A 21,611-nucleotide genomic window follows, 5' to 3' on the forward strand; every position below is an offset into this window, starting at 1 on the left:
GCTCTCAGTAATGTTAACGATTCTCTTCTCCAGAATCCATATCTTCCCCAATACATTCAGGCAACATATGTATGCATTTGCATATATAGATGTATATAAAAATACAAACACATATACATACACAACTCTCACATTCAGAATGCAAGTAGTGTATTAAGAAGAGCTAACGGATAATGCATATTCATGATAGCATAACAAAAGTGACACCCTGTCATGTTAAAGGGGACTTACTGGAGTCTCATGTTTGCCTGTTTCAGAGTCCTGCTAAGGGCTGACGCTGAGAAAAATTCACAAAGTTTGAATGCATTTAATAAGGTGACAGATCATCAGAATTGCCGTTGATAAATACACTTACTGCAGTAGTGCTAACACATGGTAATAGCGCTAGCAAAATGCTATCCTGGGTATTCCTCACCAAAAGGTGAGGCGCAGAGCTTACCAAGAAGGTGTCTGTTTCTTGGAGGAGAAGGAACACAGCCCGTCGACAGCCTCTTCCAGATGTCCAGTCTCTTCTTTCTCTGTCCAACTCTTCTTTTTCCTAACACTAACTTTTATTTCCCCCTAACACTTTTTTTATTATTACTCTTAACCAACTCATAACACTCATATCCTAACCTTATCCATTCCCTCCCTGAGGTGACATTTAGCATGACTTGGATGGAGAGTTGAGAACTATAGTCATGTATGTTTAGGATGTACTTCATTAAGCTCATTATCATATTCAGAGATGTTTTCTGGGCACCATGGCCTTCAAGATTCTGTTCTGCCCCAAAACAAGGCCATCCTGCCACCACAAGACTCCCCCTTTCAGCAGCCCCTCATGCCAAGCTTGCAGACCTCCACGCACAAAGTTGGTGTAAGAGATGAGCAGCAGCAAGCTGCTCAACTCCCCTTTGCACAAAGCCCGTTCTTATCAGTGACACTAACAAGTCTGACTATTCTCCACACACCCTAAAATAATTCATTTTTAAAATCAGGGTTCCTTGCATTGATCTTGGCAATTCCTTGCAAGTGCCAACTATAGATTACAAAACCACGCTGGAATAGTTTGTAAACAATATTTTGCCTATAGCATTAGACCAGTAATGATTGTGGTTTTCCAAGTCTAAAACCGAACTTGTTAATTTTATCTACCATTATATTTTTATATTGAAACCAACTACCACATCATGGTAAATATTTTTAAAATGTTTTTTTTTTTTTCAGAAGCGATTTAAGCCACTTTTAAAGGCCAAAAAAGATCTCAACAGATACTTCTCCAAACAAAATAGTACTAAGTACTACATCCGATGTATTTTACGTGGCAGAATCAGACAGCAATAAGTAAAGATTATTACTTGCTAATGTGTGATTGGCTGCAGGTTTGAAGTCCATCTAATCTGCATCATGAGAACAGAAATTATAAATTGACAGAAAGCAAGGAAATTCAAAAGTTAGTGGGAATAATGGCCACTATTGAAACAAAGCACAGCAAACTGAAATGAATTATAACCTGCAATATTATCTGTTACTCTCTCAGCATCTGCTGTTTCATTAATGAAGAGCCAGTTTTTGACATACAGAGTATGTCCTTGACCCACACATGACCTTGCTGTGCTGACAACCACCAGAACTTTGCCTCAACAGAAAAGTCCTTAACATAACCACTCTTATTCTAAGGAATGGCTTATTTCTATGTTTTTATTTTGTTTCAGTAACGTAGGAAGGATGTACATTTGAAAGGAATAAAAATCCGTTAAAATAATTAAAAAAACTTTATTAATAAATGTAACATTTTGATTCCATTTATTTAAACTTGTAGAAGAATACATGATACATTCCAAATAGGCAGCCAACCAAGGGAAACACTAAAAAGGACATTTGAAATAAATAATGCAAGTCTGTAATAGCCAAGTAGTTTCTCAGAAATTCTGTAAACAGATTGTGATTGGGACTTTTCAGGAAGTACTGTCTTACAATGTTAGATTTCAGGCAGTAAAATTCTAGAAAAATTGAAGTGTGGTTCTCAGAAAACCACCTCTTAAATATACCCATTCTTATACTTTGTATAAGCCCGCAATAATACACTAAACAAATAAGCCTTACAATTAACTGAACACAGAATTGGAAACGCTGCTAATAAGTGCCTCCCTGCGGCTTGCAGCCATTTAATTATAGTAGCTTGCTGTGCGACAGCATGCAAGGTTCCTCAAGGCAGCAAATATTTTAAATAATACAGTGTCCTTAACTCACAGAGAAAGCAAAATAAAAGAGAAACTGACATATCCTTTCTGAGAACACCATGATTGGAGATAGGCGAGTAACACAGAACGTGGATGAACCTCTTCACCATGTTCAGTTGTTCCCATGAGAAAACAATTACTCCCTTGAAACAGACACACATTTGGGCAGAATATTTTTAGTCATTACATATGATAATACAGTCTCTGAAAAGGTGGCCATTTTACTTGACTTTGGTTTTTATCTGTTCCAGAAAACAACGGAAGTATGTTCCCAGATGTGCATGCCACATCAAGGGGGAATTTGAAAAAGAGCTGGAAGTCTCATCTATATTCAGGTTACTAAGTAATATTCATATAAATCTCAGTGCACTTACTTTATGCTGGAAAGTAATCGACTGCATGGGCCACTACATGATTTCCACCATGCTGTTCGGCATTATTGCCCAATATGGAAATTTAGAAGCAAAGCCATGAAATAGTAATACATTCATTGAGACTTTTTTAAAAGTATTTTCAAGACAGTTTAAAAAATAAAAGAAGTGAAGGCTTGCAGTTGGAGTCTGTTTTAACTTACCTAGGCAAAGAAAAACTTTCCATTAATGGATACACAACATAAAAATGACGAAAAGAAAATCAGGCTGAACTTGCTTTTGAGGAAAAGCTGCTGAGTTTGGATTTTTTCTTTTTTTGGAAGACAACTGCTTGTCTCCCTCTTAAGTTCCCACCATATCATTTAATCATTTCACTGATACAAGTCTGCAGAATTTATGGGATAGCCAAAACAACCACAGCCAAAAACTTGATAGTCCATAAAAAAGGAACACGTTTTCTTCTCAGTAGATTCTTACAGAGGTCCGAAATAATATTGACAGAGATGCAAACTACTATGGGACACACTGTGTTTGTCTCAGTACTCTGGTACCACAGGTCATGGCAGCTTTAGTACACAATATATTCATTAGGCATTCTTTGCTATGGAGTTATAAACAAATTATGGAGAAAAAAAAAAAGTTGGGGAGTAGAACTGTCACAACTGACCCTTTTTGGTTTAACTGTATTGACATGGTCACCTTAAATTAAAAAACAAAAATCTTTAAATACAGCTTTTCAACAAAATCAACCATGCCTGTTTGGTAAACAGCAGCTTTAAAGCACCCATATTCGTACTCTTACATTGGAAACATACCACATTTAGACTTGTACATCAGGGACAAAATAGTTATCAAGTAACACATTATTTAGGGTGGTATCACATTATTTAAGGCAGAAGCAGAACCTTTGAGTTTCCCATCTCGTTTTACAATACAGGTACATTTCCTGTTAGCAGTTTTCTAATTGCAAATTAGTCACTTAAGTTCTTCAAATGAAAATAACAATTGAGAGTATGAGAGTTTGACTTGTACCTTTCACTATGTTGTCACCAGTTATGCAGTCACCCTGATTCTCTTTCAAGAAAAATCTACCAAAAGCTATCCAACATCTCTTAAAATGTGACTAGATTCCACTGCAAGCATGACTAAGTCACAGACTTTACGTATTGGATATACAATGAAATCATTCCACTTGAATTAAATAACTGTATAAGGAACAATACTCCATTCATTCCACTCACATTCCATTCAATGTTATTGAATACCGAAATATTCAATCATTTTTTGGCCAATAGTATTTGAATTTGTAGTTTTTTCTTTATGATACACACTTCTTTATTTCGCACACCATACATTTGTAACTCAAGGGTTTATTTTCTATACCTGATTACTTCTTTCAGAGGTAAACAGTGTCCATTAAAGACAGAAGTGAATTCTCAAATTTTAGAAGTGCGGCAAAGAGTCATTTGGAAAAAACAATGCATAAATCTATTTCACCTATGCAAACAGCAGCCTCTGAAAATTGCTTTGAGTAAGCTGCTAGCGCAAAAGGCATTTTTCTGTGTCTCTGAAAAAGCTTAGTTCAGTGACAGCAAAGTTGAAAAACTTTCTCACTGACTTACAGACAAGTTCTAACAAAAAAAAAATTGATTCCCCTGTAAAATCCCTTTAAGCCTCAGCAAAACACACCGAACTCTTCAGATCATTTAGCTACCAATTCCTTAAACATAAACATAACTGCAGCAGAATATACTCAGTAATTAATTTCCAGTGTTCACCTTTATTAAAAACAAGGTTTTTGTTGTGAGAACAAATAATCTCTCATTTGTAGCTTGAAAGCCTAGGATGGGATCGTTGGCTTCCAGGGTTGCTACCAGCTGCTTGGCAACCTGTCCTACTTGTCTTCCTTCCTTCCTGTTGTAGAGAACAGTGGACAGAGGAGCTGGCTGGCGGTAGATGAAAACTCGCCGCAAGCACTCACAAAGAGCAGAATAGGAGTAGTCTGGGGCGCAAGCCATGAACTTCTTGTCTTGTTTTGATGCTTGTACGTAACCTGCACAGCCCAGATAGATACACATAAAGAAGATACGATATATCAGCTTCAATAGCACTTTAAATGGCTAAGTCAAAATCAAGCTTATCTTCAAAAATAATAAGCAATTACTAACAAAATTTTGAATTTGTGACTAAAACAGGGTTGATAAGACACAAATGGTTTGTCTATTGCCAGGCAGTACTTGCACAGTGTCAAGGCTTTCTCTTTTTCCAACTCTTTGCCCCACACAGCCAATAGGTTGAGAATGCTCAAGAACTTGGAAGGAGACAGCTGACCAAACTGATCAGAGGGATGGAGAGGCTCCTTCACAAAACTGCAGTAAGAAGGGGCAAGATCAAGTATTGCTCCTTTAACCAGCAGCAAAACATTAGAATTTACTTGTAATCTGACCAGTGTTTATTCAAAATTATCCCCCTTTTAAAAAGAAAGCTGTTAGGAAAGATACACAGAGCAAGAAAACTCTTGGTCACTTCAGTTTCCTTTTGATTCCTTCCTTAGGTTTCAGTCTAAAACTTGGACTGAAAAGTAACAATATTGCAGTCATCATCTTTGTATTGCTTGTTAAAAAGTAATCCCAGAAGTTCAAGCAAAGAAAGAGAGAATTAGCACTAATATCACTGTATTGGCCAATGTAATAAATACTGCAGGTTTGGGAAATTTAGCTTGTTAACCAAGAAAATACTCATTTTTAGTACTAACTCTTGTACAATACTTCAAGATTTGGTTACAGATGAGCAAGCTGAGGTCTTACATCATAGCTGGCACAAAAAAGGTGAACTAGGTTAGTACAGATGTACAGACTTCCATATAATATTGTAAAATTATAGGACTATAGGGAGAAAGAATTGGAGAAACATTTTGTTTTATCACCATAGGTACAAAAAGCTCAAAGATATCCCAATTTCCTTCCTGTTATTTTCAAAACAATTGAAACACATTATAAAAACAGTACTACAAAGTCAGCATAGAAACTGAAATTAGCAATAATTTGAAAAAATCGCCTTAATCCTCATCATCCATTTTTTTCCTGGTATAATGAAATTTGAAACGAGTAAAGAACAAATTGTGGAATTAATCTCTTTTGTTAGAGAACTTTAAGATACTTACAGCTTAATATGACTATAAGTGAAAATAACAGGCTATAAAAAAAGAGCATTCACATACAAAACCAAATAAACTGCAAAAATCCAGACCAAAATCAATTATGCATTATGGAAACCTACGTGAGCTCTATAAAACAGCTTATACCTTCTCTTTCATTTCGTATGCAGACAGAGTGGTATGGTCAAACAAATGTATTTAGGGAACAGAGGGAATAAATTGTCACATGGCACTATTAAAGGAGTGGGTCCGGACCACACTTAGAGAACATGAACACTACAGTTGCCAGAGCAGAAGTAAATATTGCACTAGATTAAACGAAACCTGATTTATCTTTATTAAGTAACAGGTACAACACTGTGCTATGTAGACCATTCTGCTTTATCTGATATAGCGATTCTTACTTACTCTTGTATCTGTTTATTTGAAGTATTTTCTGCTTCTGAGCTTATGAATTCTGCTCCCAACTTTCACTAAAAAAAAATCCTACACTTCAGTGCAAGAATACAGCAGTAACTAAGGGTCACATTTTCCTACATTTCTGGCAGTCTAATCTCAGAGGTAAAGGGGCTTCTGTAGCCAGAGCTGGCACCGTTATGCTCTTTATTTTTCCTGTCATGTTTGTTTCTTTATTGTAAATTCATTAAAACTTTTCCCATCCACAAGATTTTATGCAAGAAGGTTCCACAGCACAAATATGCCTATGCTAAGTATTTCTTTTAGTTTCTTTTGAACCTATTATGTACCAACGTAATTTGATGTTGCTAGCTCTTATAACAGAATAAGTATTGAACAATCATTTCCAGTTCCTCAGACCTGCCACCTGGGACAACAAGATAGGAAAAGTTTAATGGTCTCTTACTAAAATATTTTTAATATTGTCTCTTACTAAAATATCTTACCATAAGCACATACAAAATTAGACACGAACGTCATCAGTTGCCCTGCTTTTTTTCTGTCTCTTAAGGTGTTTACTGTGCTTTTAGAAGTCTTTAAATCTAGTTCACTTATCCAATGAACTCTCCTTTTTACTGTGCAATACTGTGCTTGCGTCATGTATATAGTCTGAACAGGTTCATTTTTCTCAAGGTGTAAACATCTTATCTCTCATGTTCTAGTATTTCTAGAACTAAACTGGCATTCTGTTACCAACAGAACTATAGTGCCTTTCAATTCAAATTTATTTAAGTGAAATATCAACAGAAGCCATACTGAAAGTATTCAGGCAGGAATGTCTCAGAAGTGTGACACAGAAGTCTATTTCCTACCTAAAGCATTAAAAGTCGCAATGTGTTCCCACATGTTTTCTGGCTGGTCAGGGTGGGGCTGCCAAAGAAGAGCATCAACATCATGCCTCAGGCAGAAGCAAGGCATTTCTCTGGGATCCACTACAACCGAGAAAAGATACTGGTTGCTTCCAAGATTAATCTGAAATCAAAAAGAAATACAAAATATTGATACAAAGCACAAATAGCAGACTCTGTCACATGCTGCCACAGTTAGATGTTTAACAGATTAATGTTAGGTGATAAAATATTTGAACACATTATGATGATGAACAGCTCAATACGCAACAGGTGGCTAACACATTTCAAACACGTGCAATTTAGTTTCTTGGGATAATATTTAGGGAAAGATTATGCCCATTACATGAGCACACAGGAATAAATGCTTTTGTATAGAAATGACTTTCTAGGATGGAGGATCCTAATCTACAATGTCTGATGTTAGGAAAAGATTCTCTCTACTTAAAAAATTACAGCTGTTTTTCTGCCGTGCCAATAGGGAAGGAAATACTGTCCATATGCAAAAAAAAAGTTGGTAAGCACTGGGAAAAGGATTATTTAGAATACTAAAATGATGAAATGTCAGCAGTTTTGTATTTTCTCACAATGAAGTAATTACTAAGTTCCAGACCAGCACTCTATTCATCAAATATGTCTAGATCACCAAAAACATTCAATGACCACTTCTATTCACCAGGAATGATCTTAAGAAAAGTGAGACAGGCATATCCTGCCTATCCCAATTACCTTCAGAATAAATAAAAACTTATATCAGTGAATGATCAAAGAAACAAAAGTTCCATCTCTGTGACACAGACAACCTTTATAGTAAACTGCTTACCAAAAAGCAGATTTGGGAGACCCCACGTTCAGCCTGAATACCACGATATTCTGCCTTCCCAGCCCACAATTCAAAATCTCTTACATGTACAGAAGCAAATTATTTAAAAAAAAAAAAAAACAGCTTTTGCATTTAATGTTATTAATTAATAAAAATAAATTGCTTTCCAAGCATGTAGAAATTTTGGAATTTGCTATCATGAAAGAGTAAAACTAGTTTTAAAAGATACTGAGCTTGCTGCAATAACTGGTTTTGCAAGTGAAAATAAAAGCTCTACAATGTACTAGCGTGTTGAACTTTATACATTCTCATATATAATAAAGTAGTGAGCACATATCTTTTTGAGGTCTAGAAGTGGATGAACACTACCTAAATAGACAATAAACCACAATCTGAAAGATATATCCTCAAGACTTTTTCTAGAGCTTTTCTAAGGAAATGGGAAATTAGGATCCAGAATCTTACTCTGTAACCACAACATTTTTCTGCACAACAAAGGTTGTTCTAAATGTGCTCTGAGTGACACAAAGTACTGATCAGGTAGAACACCAACATTTATTACAAGCTTAGTAGAGACATCTTGAAAAAAAATGAATAAATAATAATAAAAAAAAAGGACAACAACAATCTGTGATGCTCTCAGATGATTATTTTGTTTGTTTGTTCCTGTAGGGAATAGACCAGATCAAGTTCTAACTTACTGCTAGTGGAGGACATTGCTCAAAATCTAGATTAAGCATTCTGCTCACTGTTATTTCCAGCGTGACTGACCAAGAGTGATCATAAAAAAATGGATCTATGCTCTATTTTTGTAGTAAAAAAGGTGCAACTTCCTACCAGGCTATCTGAAAAGTTACTGAAAAAAAATAAAAGCTACGGAACCTACAAAAATGTTATGTCCCTGAAGAAGACTCCCTTCATGTCATTATTCTGACATACCTTCACTTTTTCAAACGTCTCACTTTGAGCGAGTGTATGTATCTATGTATCTACATAGATCTATAGAGATATATACAGATTTAAATGCATATACACACACACACACATATACTTGTAAAATCAAGATAAGAGCAGCATTACTTTTACATCAAAATGCTACTGAAGGACACATGCAGATGTTTATTGTTACCATGATTTTATGTTATGGAAGAAATGTATGTGGTTTCAAGGACTTGTACAGATTTTTGTTCTGATAACAGAATTCAACTTTCATATCAGAAAAAGAATATTTAAAAATATTTCTGTAATAAGTTACAGCACTTACTATGTGAGTGACCTGTAGGGTATCGCCATCAAATCTGCATAAAGTTGCACTATCTTCAAGAAAAGCATCACATTCTTCTAATTCTTGTGCATTACAAGGTGGGTTTTCCTTTTCAGGGTTTGGATTCTGAAACAGAAAGACAATGAAACCTCTGAAGAACTGAGCTTTATATACAACTGTATATATATCAATCCCTTTCTAAAACAAAAACAATTCATGGAACTGTAAGAATCATTTGCATATTCTTTTATACTTAAAGATCAAATTATTATGTACCTAATCAAAATGAAAGCCACCATTTCTGTTGTGGAAGACAGCATGGGTGGCAGATACAACAAAATATATTTCAGTTTAAGGAAAGGTACATAAGCCAGTAAAACACGGACAATATTTCCCCTCCATAAGTAGCAAGAGTATATGATCCTGAAAACCTAAGTAGGTAAAAGTAAATTTACATCACTGTGAAATTCTTTCAGATTGCTATTGAAAATGCTAGAAAAAAATGGATTAACTTATTGTCTAAGTAGCCCTAATTATCATCATGATAATTACTGCACAAGAACTGAAAACTTGTGACAAAAAATCACCTTATCCTCAGTATGAGTTGCAAAAGCAAAGACATTTGAAGTTCCCAATGAAAGTATGTTTAGAAGATGGACTACAATACCTTGCCCATGAACAGTGGGGGAAGAGAGGAGTGAAATCAATTTTAAGCACTAACCAGAATTTATTTCAGTATAACTTTCTTCAGCGCTCTTCAAAAAAGTAGTAAGCCACAACTAATATATTAAGATCCATAGGGAGTCATATTTCACAAGTTTTAGATGAGATACCACTTTCTAATCAAACCAAAAGGTGAAGTATCAAGCAAACAGTACTTTAAAATTACATTTCAAGTAAAGACTCCCTGTATAACAATAATGCCAGAAAGTTCATGAGTCATGCTTATTTTAAAAGGCAAGCCTAGGAAACCATTTCATTAACACTCATTAACACTTCATTAACACTCAGTCAATAGAAGCCAAGTACAGCAACCCTAAAAAGACAGCATAAAATTGTTGCTAACCTACTGATAAACAAGCAATGGACATACTAAAAATTCACTTCAATCAACTGCTTTAAACTCGGCCCATCATGGGAACAAAATCTATTTTTCAAATTAATCAGATTTCTGTTTTGTTGCACAGACACTATCATGTAAGCTAAATTCAGTCCCACATGAAGAAAACATGTTCAGAACTCTAATGCCATTAGTTTGTCATCAATTTCAGACAACACTGAGTTTGGTGTTAGGATTCTGAACAGTAAATGAACTGAAGACGTCTGTCAATGATGTGTGAATTAGCGTATCAAGAAAAGACAACATACAAATGTGCAAGAATGTTAAATATTTTATTTTTCAACTTCTTACCATTTCTTCAGAGGTCAGATGCATCAGACATTCACTTATTTCAGTGGCTTGGGAAGGGTCCATAATGAGTTCCCCGTTTGTGTCGCCAATTATTAGCTCTGGCCACCGGAGTCCCTCATTTTTCTTAATTAGAGAAATTTCCAAGCTAAAATGCAAATAGAAGACAACGAGTAATAGATGAATACACTGCATCCTTTTTTAAGATGATAGTCAGAAAGCTCTAAATATAGATTTGAGAGCTTCTCCTCTCTAAACTGAAGTGATAATGAAAACCTCATAACAGAAACCATTAGGAATCAACTTATAAAATAAACTATTCTAATGGAAAATATCCCAAAGAAAATCAGATGAAAGACAAGTGATTTCTAAAAGCCTAAGAATGAATAAAATGTATTCATGGAAGTGTCCTCAGAGTTTTCAATTCAAATGTGGTTTCCTCTGAAGTAGTTTTATAAAAGTTTTTAAATACTGCAGGAGATCACCTATAAATAAATCAATTCAGAGAGAGAAAATTTCACTACAGAAGTTTATCTGAAACCTAACACGTGCTAAATACCACCACTTAAGCACACACTACCTTTGTATAACATGTAGAACAAAAATATTTGTATTTTATAAGCCTCAGAAACAGTACAACACAGTTACCTACACTGTCTATATAAAATTCTATGTCAAAAGATACAATTACTGTAACTTGTGAGGAAAAAAAAAAAAAAGAACTTGGCATAAGGAATGAATAAATATATAAGTAAATAATTACGAGAGCCTGATGCATCAGCAGCGCATTTCTATTTAATTATACATGGGTAGAACAACAAAAACAGTTTCAATAAACATGCTTTTTAGACACACCTACAAGGTCTAGAATGTCATTTGTTTACATGACACAACAAGAAAACTTTCTAAGTTACTAAGTACTGCATCAGAGCACGAAGTATTTGGTGACCCCTGAATTATCTTCATTTTACAACTGAAACCACTACACTGGTTATCAGAAACACAATTATTTTGCACAAGATAATTGGGAGTGAGGTTTTTAAATCAAAAAATTTCAAGTGGTATTGTAGTGTCACTATTAAAAATCAAGTGCAACTTATGATATTCAAATGTGTAAATACTATTTCTTATTAAAACAGAAACCTGAGAGTCATGCAATATTAACCACTTGATAATTAACTCAAACTTGAGTCATTTAGCTATTTGCCTAATAATCAACAGCTGCAAACTCACATTTTAGTATACAGCATTAGCATAATCTGCATACAAATATTAGTCCTTTAGTTATTCTCCAGAAGAATTAAATAAACTTTCATAGCTACCTTTTGGGAAAAAAGCAAAGATTTTTATGAGAGAAAACTCAAGGAAAACACACTTATCAAATGAAACTGAAAAAAAAAAAAACTAACTGGGAATGTCTTGCAGAAAACATCATTCTACTTTTCCTATTACAACCAATTCTCACACAGTAGAGACCTATATACTACACACACAAATTCACACAATGCATCAAGATTAACGTCAAGCTTGTCCAAGCACCTAGAAGGCATTATTGTTCCTAGCATATCATCTTTCATTTAGTATTTTAAAGCATTATAATGGCAAGAATTCAGTCTTCTCAAACATCAGTTCCTATTTTCTGTATCATCAAGTCTGGGAACCTTACTTGCAAAACTGTTCCAGTGAAAAAACTTCATTTTGCCTTATTTAAAGGAAAGAACTGTTTTCCTCGAAACAACTTTCTTTTTTTTTTTTTCTTTTTCACCTGATGATACCATACATGGAAATTACTCTTTAAGAAACCATTAAACCAAACCTGCTCGTTTCAATACATAGTGGCTCATTACTTTATCCTAAGAGCAAAAGTAATAAATGTCCAAATATATACGATATACTGTCAGAGTTCGTTACTTTTCTTATACTTGTTGAAGATCCAAGACAAATTCTATTATGAACCACATCTGAGCAATGAAATTTAAAACAGTTTTACTTATTGACTCACTTTCTGGCATTCCCTCGTCCCCCCCCTAGATTCACAAATAATGCAAAAAGAATACTGGAAGAACCTGTAGTACGTCTAACAGTATTTAAGCATCCAAATCTTTCAGTTCATGTCCTACCATACGTGGCAGGGCAAAATGGTGTATATAAGGGTCCGCTGCACGTGTTAACTGCAACAAAGAAAGCGACCTATAACATGAGCAGTCAGCTTGGAGTCTCAAACAGAAAATGCAAAAGGGTACACTTCCAAATACACAGGGATTTCAGGCTTACTTTTACATGTGCAGAAACACATGTGGAAATAAATCTGAATACTCGTGTCAGCTTCCAGTTATGAAGTACATTTTGCTGGTGCAAATGCAAATATCATAGCCAATATGCACCCACCAAAAAACCTAAACCAATGATGGAACAAACACATTCCGTCACGGAGACTTGGAGATCAGTTTAGGGCTCTGCTCTGAAGGACCCTCCAAAGGCTCTACTAGCATAGTATACATGATGTATAATGGATTAGAAAAATGCAATAAAGAACTTATAAATCAAACTAGACTGAAGAATTCCTTGTTATTACAAAAAAAAGTAAGTTTCTGTTTGTGAAAAACAGAGTCAAGTTAATCAATCCTGAATTGTCATGAGAAGAAAAAAAAATGTTGAATCAATTAAGCTTACTTTGCTCACAAGGTAATTTTTTATATTTGAATACTTTTTTTTTCCTGGACATTTTAGTACTTCTAAATTTCCTTACTGAATTTATCACCAAAAGTTTCACAATTTTATTATAAACAGTCTTTGTGAGAATCATTTAATAGTTTACCTTTTCACTTTTGCATTGTGATCAACTAGAAGTGAACGGACAAGATTATTCTCAAAGAGAATAAAAAAAACGCAGACATGCATGGGTTACATTTCAGTATAGAAAGGCAACCAAAGATTTTAAAACATCACTTTATCTATGGTTGCCAATAAGCAGAGGCGAAGCACACGAAAATAGTGAGAAGGCTAACATTATGAGCATCGATGTATTCTAACACTGTGAAGAATTCTGCTTCACAGCACAGTAGTGGAAAACCTTGAATTTCCTGGTCTGACACAGGTATATCTGTCAGTACCTTTTTTTTTTCTTTTTTTTTTTTCTGAAAAAGTAATTTTTAGCTTGAAAAGGCTGTTCTATGTCATTGTAGAAAATAGCTTGCCATGTAACCTCATAAGCAAGTAACTGTAAGAAGAGGGAACTACTTTCGCAATTAGTTAAAGAAACAGTACTGTAAGACAGAATTGCAGAAGCCAGTGAGCTCTTTTCAGCAGAGGAGATACAACCTTGTAAGGAGGAGTGCATTCCCAGAGGGCCCAAAAGTCAGATATAATACGCATTTGAAATCAATTCCCAGCAGTAGTAAATCTAAAAACCATATACAACACCTTTTGTTCTCTTTAATTATCCATGTGCAGCTTTCATGGTCCACAGAAGAATGTAGTTTTCCTTCCATCAAAGGAGGCTGGTCTTTCAGTGTAACACATATGTTCTCAGGGGAAAAGTGTACTTTTATGTCATCCTTAGTGATGTCTTGAGGAATGTGAATTGTTATTGTCACATCATCTTCAGTCTGCTGCCAGTAATAGAGAGGGTCTACAATTGAAAACGTACAGAAAAATATCAACTAGATTTTAAAAAAGCTGTCCTGGATTCCACGGTATGTAATGCTGCTGGGAGTCAGGGCTGGGGGAAGGTGAAAATAAGCTTCTACTCTAAACAACTTACTTAAAATATATTCTGATCACAAAATAGAGAAACTTTTTTTTTTTTTTAAGCAATTAAGTTCATTTTGTGTCCCTCTGTTGGAAAACATCTTATATTCATATCTATACTCAAATATGCTGATGGAGTTATCCAATGGGCATTAAATAGTACTCTAAAGTTAATTGGGAAACTTATTGTGAAAGATATTATGGAATGGATAGCCAAAATGTATTAATCATAGAATCATTAAGGTTGGAAAAGACCTCCAAGATCATCTGGTCCAACCGTCGCCCTACCACCAACGTCACCCACTAAACCATGTCCCTAAGCACCATGTCCAACCTTTCCTTGAACACCCCCAGGGACGGTGACTCCACCACCTCCCTGGGCAGCCCGTCCCAATGCCTGACTGCTCTTCTTGAGAAGAAATGTCTCCTAATTTCCAACCTGAACCTCCCCTGGTGCAACTTGAGGCTATTCCCTATAGTCCTATCACTAGTTATCTGTGAGAAAAGGCCGACCCCCAGCTCCCCACACCTTCCTTTCAGGTAGTCGTAGAGAGCAATAAGGTCTCCCCTGAGCCTCCTCTTCTCCATACTAAAAACCCTCAGTTCCCTCAGCCGCTCCTCACAGGACTTGTGCTCCAGGCCCTTCACCAGCTTTGTAGCCCTTCTCTGGACATGCTCCAGGACATTCAAATGCACTGAACCATTAATGATCAGTAACTTGGTTAAACAGACACCAGGTACAGTGGTTATGATAAGCAACTCCATACTCTGAACTATATGCCGTTCAGAAAAGTGAACATTTTCCCCTAATCTATTTTGTTAGCACTTACACTGACTATTCAACAGAAACGGTTTTAAAAGACCAAGTAGTCTTCATCTGCCTTAGATGACAGAGATGAAATAAAACTGCCTGCCAAGGGGTAACATTTGACTTTTGCTCCTGGGCCTAGAATCTTCCTCATACCTATCTCTATTAAACTGCTGTCCTTCCATAAGAAATACTTATACAGAGGATGGCAACAAAGCTGGTTAAAGGGCTAGAAGGCATGTCCTGTAAGGAGCAGATGAGGACAATAAGTTTGTTAAACTTGGAGAAAAGGAGGTTGAGGGGTGACCTTACTGCTCTCTACAAGCTATCTGAGGATGACAAGCTGGGAGTGAGGTGTTCATCTTGTGACAGGACATGTGGGAGCGGCTCAAATCTGTGACAGGGTAAGTTCAGACTGGACATCCGAATAAGCTTGTTACTGAGATGGTAGTTAAACCTTCGGACAAGCTTCTGTACTGGCTTTACATGGAAAGGTTTTAGTAGCAGGGCCTGCAGTTGTGGACTCTGTGAGCAGAACCCAGCAGCAGCCCCATGTCAGAGCAGAGCCAGCTCCAAAAGGGACCTGCTGCTGGCCAGAGCCGAGCCAGTGAGTGATACTGGTTGGGCCTCTGGGAGAGCACACTGAAGAAAGGGAAAACCACTGTGCAGCAGCAACTGGGAGAGAGAGGAGTGAGAAGCAGCCCTACAGACCCCCAGGTCCATGCAGCAGGAGGTGCTCCAGGCACAGAGCAGCAGTTCCCCTGCGGCCTGTGGAGAGGGCCCAGGTGGAGCAGGCTGTCCCCCTGCAGCCCGTGGGTCCCACACGGAGCAGATCTCCACGTTGCAGCCCGTGGAGGAGCCCCCGGTGGAGCAGGTGGACGTGGCCTGGAGGAGGCTGCGGCCCATGGAGAGCCCCCGCAGGAGCAGGCCCCGGGCCGGAGCTGCAGCCCGTGGAGAGGAGCCCACGCAGGAGCAGGGGGTCTGGGGGGAGCTGCCGCCCGTGGGGGACCCGTGCTGGAGCAGTTTGCTCCTGGGGGATGGACCCCGTGGGACGGAGCCGTGTGGGAGCGGTGCTTGAAGAGCTGCTGCCTGTGGGCAGCCCCCGCAGGCTTAGTTCGGGCAGGACGGCATCCCATGGGAGGGACCCCACGGGGAGCAGGGGCAGAGAGGGACCGTGAGGGAGCGGTGGAGATGAAGCATCAGGGACTGACCGCAGCCCCCATTGCCCAGCACCGCTTGAGGGGAGGCAGCAGAAGAGGGTCGATGGGGGGGAAGGTGGTTTTGGTTTGCTTTTAGTTTCTCACTGGTCTAGTCTGCTAGTGATAGGCAATGAATTATTTTAATCTCCCTATGCTGAGTCTGTTTTGCCTGTGCCAGTAACTGTTGTGATCTCCCTGTCCTTATCTCAACCCTTGAGCCCTTTTCATCATATTTTCTCCCCTTTTACCTTTGAAGAGAGGGAGTGAGAGAACCGTTGTGGTAGAGTTTGGTTGCCCAGCAGGATAAAACCACCAGAGCTTCGTAGAGGTAGTTGGTGGCCCACATCTGTTAGTGTTTAAGAGGCATTTGGATAATGCTCTTTACTGTATGTTCTAACTTTGTGTCGGACCCAAGGTAGTCTTGACAGTTGGACTTGATCTTTGTAGGTCCCTTCCAACTGAAACTATTCTACTCTAAAAGGAGAGAATATAAAGCTAAAACATTCTAAAGGCTATGACAGGAAGACTGGGTAGTTCACAGTTGGTCACAGAAAACATAACTACAGATGTATTCATTTTCTTTTACATGTTACCTTCCTAGTTAGAGGGAAAGCAAAGCATGGACTGACTCATTCTCTGGAACGTTTTGAAAGCTCTCAAGGTGTCGTAGTACAAGACTTAGCTGATCATCTCAGCAACTGCAACTCTGGAAGGACTCTTACACTGTTGCCTAGTACCATGAGTTTCCTGTTTGCTACAGGATCAGTCACAGATACTACAAATACACTTCCCAGAAACTATTATTATATGAGATGCAACAGCCATCAAAATTCTAAATTTTGACACAGACTGTATCTGATATTAAAGTCTTAATTTGTAAGATAACAGAAAGAGACCAAAAAATACCTTAGGCCCTTCTTTTCTACACTATCTTCTAGACTACCTTATTAGCTGTCAAGTATGTATGGAGCAGAATCTGAAAGGACAAAGAAAAAGCCAAAATACCAATAAGCAACATAACCACCTTAATATTTCCTCATGTATTGTTGTAATCTCTATAAAAATTAGAGTATTACTGCCAGCACATCTTGTTTTGCTATTTGGTATCTGCTACGCCTGCAATTTTATATAGCCATGCAACCAAAATTATAGCCTAGGTTAGGCTAATAGATTTCTGCACAACTGAAAAAATTGTGTTAGTATCATTCAGTTAAGATAGGCTCATTAACATCTCTCTCATATGCAGAAGCAAAAATCAAATCTGAAATAACACAATATAGCTACATAAATATACATATTATGAACTCGGTGACATTTAGGATTAATACTTAGTAGGGGTTCATATACTTCATTTTGCTTTGATCTCCTAGAAGAAAAGTATGAGTGTCTTTTGATGAAGTTGATTCTTTTTCCTCTAAACTACTTTCTTAGGGGAGTCTTTTACTAGATTCTCATTCTTAAAAAAAAAAAAAAAAAAAAAAAAAAAAACCTTTGTTGTTTGAAAGGCAGGAGTGATTTCCATATCAGAGAGATCTTTCTGCTGAACAACTGTTTGGGTGCCATGCTCCCTTCTCTCACCTAAGACTAGCTTCTCAGTTTGAACACTTCAGCTAGATGCCTGCATTTAGGCAACTGTTGTCTTAACTCAACCGTTAGCAAATAATGAGTACAGTTCTGTTTGCAGAATATTCTTTTCCTTGAGACAAGGAAATTCTTTAAGTGCCTCCTATCTAAAAAGACTTGTCATATAGGTTTATGCCCAACACAACTTCCTAGGAAGAAAACAAATATGTTAAAAAAAAAAAAAAAAAAGCATATCTGGCCTTATAAAAAAAAATCTGATGGCAGATATTAAGACCAACATTTACTGCTGGAGTTTCCAAACAGATTCTAAACTGACAAGTTCTTTTCTTTGACAAAACAAAGAGCAGTCTGTCATGACCTGACAGTTAAGTTTTACCTTTCTTTTCATTTGCTGTTTTTGCATCATCATTTCCTGCTAACTTTTTTTCTTCTTCTTGTACAGATTTGAATGGTTTGTAGGAAAGAATCATTAGACCATCCCCATTCGGCTCTATTGCTGCATAATGGGGGACTGATTTTCCTTGTAAAACTCTCTTTCTGCAGATTTCATATTGATGATCACCTGTAAAATGAAAAAAAAAAAAATCTGAGCAGTACTATTTTTCTAGAGCACAAAATCTCATTCAAGAACCTCATTACATTTAAAAATACTACACAATCCTACTGGTTAAATAACAGTACTGTGGATTAAAAGGAAATTTCTCTTTTGTTTTTCAATGATTTTATTACACACGTAGATCCTAAAATTAATCTAACATTGCTCTTTTTTCCTTATGATGATTTCTTTGATAACAGCTAGCCTGCCAATTCAGAAAACCACTCTCAGTCTCCGTACAAATAAATCTTCCAAACATTTCTGAGGTGCTAAAAAAGTTTGAGTAACAATGAAATAGCTTGCGATAACAATTCATAATGGAAAATGCCTACCTTCCCTTTTGAAGGCCAGAGTTTTACACGAGTTGAGGAGGTCCTAGTTGTTAACTACTGGCATCAAGGAACACGCCATTCCCAAACACATGAGTAATGATGAATTAAAATACAGGTAAGGTGATACATTCTAGAGTGTTCTTCCTCCATTTAAATCTACCTGGACTCAGATGCCTAAGTATTTGATTGACTTCTGAATAATAACAGATAGTGCAAGTGGATTTTTAGGAATTTACCAGTAACTTAATAAAATTCTCACAGTTGATAAAATTATCCTCAAGAATTGTTTAGTTTTTCACATCTATGCTTCACCTCTTCATTAAAAGAAATCGGTGTATTTGCAACTACAACTTTACTTGAAACAAGCCAAAAAACAAGAGAACTTATTAGCAGAGATGTTAGACAAGACCAGATCATGAAGGTAAAAATCATCTATACCACTCCAGTGTAACGTGTTCCTGGTTGACATCAGTGCTAAGTTTAGGGAAACGCAGTCACAGAATACAGAGAGTAACAGATTTTGGAATCGAATTTGGATCCCCTTAACTAGTTATCATACTTGCTAAAAGTTAGTTCAGAAGTGGAATAAAGAAAAATAACCAGACTACAATGTAATTCTGGTACTTGGGCGTGTTAATTAAAGCCCCCCTCCCTCCTTTTTTGAGCGTGGGCAGAGGGGTATTAATAGAAGAGACATAGCCATTTAAATCAGAAGCAGAGTCAGAGACCTACACAGTCAGAAAACCCCAGGCAACTAGGGAGCATGCTTTAACAGATCACCTCAGACTATACAGATGACCAAAGAGAGTGCTGTACCGGGAAGGTAATCACTCATACAACTTTATGAAAAGTACAACAGATATTTATTAGAAATAGATATCTTGAACCTTGATTTTACTGGACCAAGCTAAAGGAACTTCATTTCATAATGACACAAAGTTCTTAGCTTGTTTTCTAATCACTTTAACCACACATGTAGAAGTTTACTTCTTCCTATCTTCCAAATATTTGTCATAATTAAGGTCTACAACTGAGAACTTGATCTGAAAATGGAAGAAAATGACCTATGTAAAATCTGAATAGAGTTTTTGTGGGAAGGAAATATCAGAAACTGAGGAAAAATAAACTTCTAAGACAAAGAATAAAAGCATGATAGCTGGTTTTGCTTTTTTTTATATATATATAGATTTTGTTTGTTTTAGTTTTCCTTACCCACTAGTAACATAAATGTAAAACACTTACCCTCTTTGCTCATCTCTGCAATTGTAACCCATTCCAAGGTAACATGAAATCCACTTCCTTTTGTGTCCAATTCATCTTTTTCTACCCTAAGCAGCAGCACAGCTACTGAATGAGTACCAGATTTTACAAATGAAACACTGTGTGCTACAATAAATGGACTGCCTAGTTCTTCATTAAACACAATCTAGAAGACACAATGTTGGCAAAAAGTCAGTCAGTTAAAACTCAAAGTCTCAGAAAGCAGTGAAAGGCTACAGCGAATGTCAAATCAGTTAATTTTTGCTTGCCACAAACTGCTTTAACTTTTGGTTAGCCCTGAAGCGGTCAGGCAGTTGGACTAGATGATCCTTGAAGGTCCCTTCCAACTGAACTATTCTATTCTGTTATATTTCTGGCTTTCCTTCTTTGGCTATCAAGAAACCATTCTGAAATGTTTTTAATTATTATTGTTTCTATTACAGGATCACAGAAATGGCCCATTAGACAAAGCACAAAGATCTACAAAAATGTCTACACTGTAGCTGTTTAGTACTAAAGTAAATACGCATACAGAACAGGATCCATAAGCACCGCACACCAACTGGGGAAGAGAGTCTCACACAAGATGAAAATGAAGGCATTTCACCAATACCCTCACTACTCTCTGAGGCAACCCAAGATCCCAAAAATCACTGTGGACCTTGGCACATGCAAACAAGAAGATAAAAGATCCAGTACATTGCTATCAGCGTTGCATCATCAACCCAAGCTGAGAGAGAGGGGGTTCTCTTTATTTGACTACTATCTTTACAAGAGACTCACTTCATATTCTCTAATAGGAATTAAGAAACAGAGAATCTACGCTTAAATGAAGGAGTATTAAATTCACATTTAGGAGGAGGTTGGGTCAGAACCTTCTGACCTTTTGTTTATAGGGTTTGGCAAAGTCCATCCATATTTTTATGTGACTAGGCAGGATCACTGTAAACATGAAATAATGCCATACCGAAAGCCTGTGTATCTTGAAAGTTGAGACATATAGAAGTAGCTACCTACAGCGGGAAGTTTTAATTCTAGAGACTGTGTGTTACAGCTTTTCATAAAAAGGTGCTTATTCAGCATAAATCATAAGAAGGTGAAAAACAAAATAAATCCAAACAACAAATAAGAAATAAAACATTATTTTCTAGAACATTAATACATTAAAATCAAAGTCATAGTCACAGAGTGGTTGACATTAGAAGAGACCTCTAGGGATCATCTAGTCCAACCGCCCTGCTCAAGCAGGATCACCTAAACACACCCAGCCCTCTCAGCCTCTGCTCACAAAAAGAGATGCTCCAGTCCCCTGATCATCTTCGCAGCCCCACACTGGACTCGCCCCAGGAGCTCCAGGTCTGTCTTGCACTGGGGAGCCCAGACCTGGACGCAGCACTGCAGGTAAGATTTCTCCAGGGCTGAGAAGAGGGACAAGATCGCCTCCCTCAACCTGCTGGCCACACTCTTCCTAATGCTCCCCAGGATCTCATTGGCCTTCTTGGCCACAAGGGCACACTGCTGGCTCACGGTCAGC

At 37.2% G+C, this 21,611-nt stretch overlaps 1 protein-coding gene across 2 annotated transcripts in view; it reads right to left on the minus strand.

Annotated features, from left to right (window-relative positions):
* Positions 1–1,735: 1,735 nt before the first annotated feature.
* Positions 1,736–21,611, minus strand: part of NUDCD1 (NudC domain containing 1) — a 36,857-nt gene continuing 16,981 nt past the window's right edge. For both annotated transcript variants that reach the window (XM_080578061.1, XM_080578062.1), the window contains 7 exons: positions 20,060–20,243; positions 18,267–18,452; positions 13,973–14,180; positions 10,553–10,697; positions 9,142–9,267; positions 7,019–7,178; positions 1,736–4,646 (listed from right to left, as the gene is read on the minus strand). In XM_080578061.1, coding sequence (XP_080434187.1) covers positions 4,354–4,646; positions 7,019–7,178; positions 9,142–9,267; positions 10,553–10,697; positions 13,973–14,180; positions 18,267–18,452; positions 20,060–20,243 — 1,302 coding nt within the window. In that variant the 3' untranslated portion in view covers positions 1,736–4,353. The remainder of the gene's footprint in view (positions 4,647–7,018; positions 7,179–9,141; positions 9,268–10,552; positions 10,698–13,972; positions 14,181–18,266; positions 18,453–20,059; positions 20,244–21,611) is intronic.

The sequence above is a fragment of the Anser brachyrhynchus genome (assembly GCF_964034855.1).
Source record: "Anser brachyrhynchus genome assembly, chromosome: 2".
Taxonomy (NCBI): domain Eukaryota; kingdom Metazoa; phylum Chordata; class Aves; order Anseriformes; family Anatidae; genus Anser; species Anser brachyrhynchus.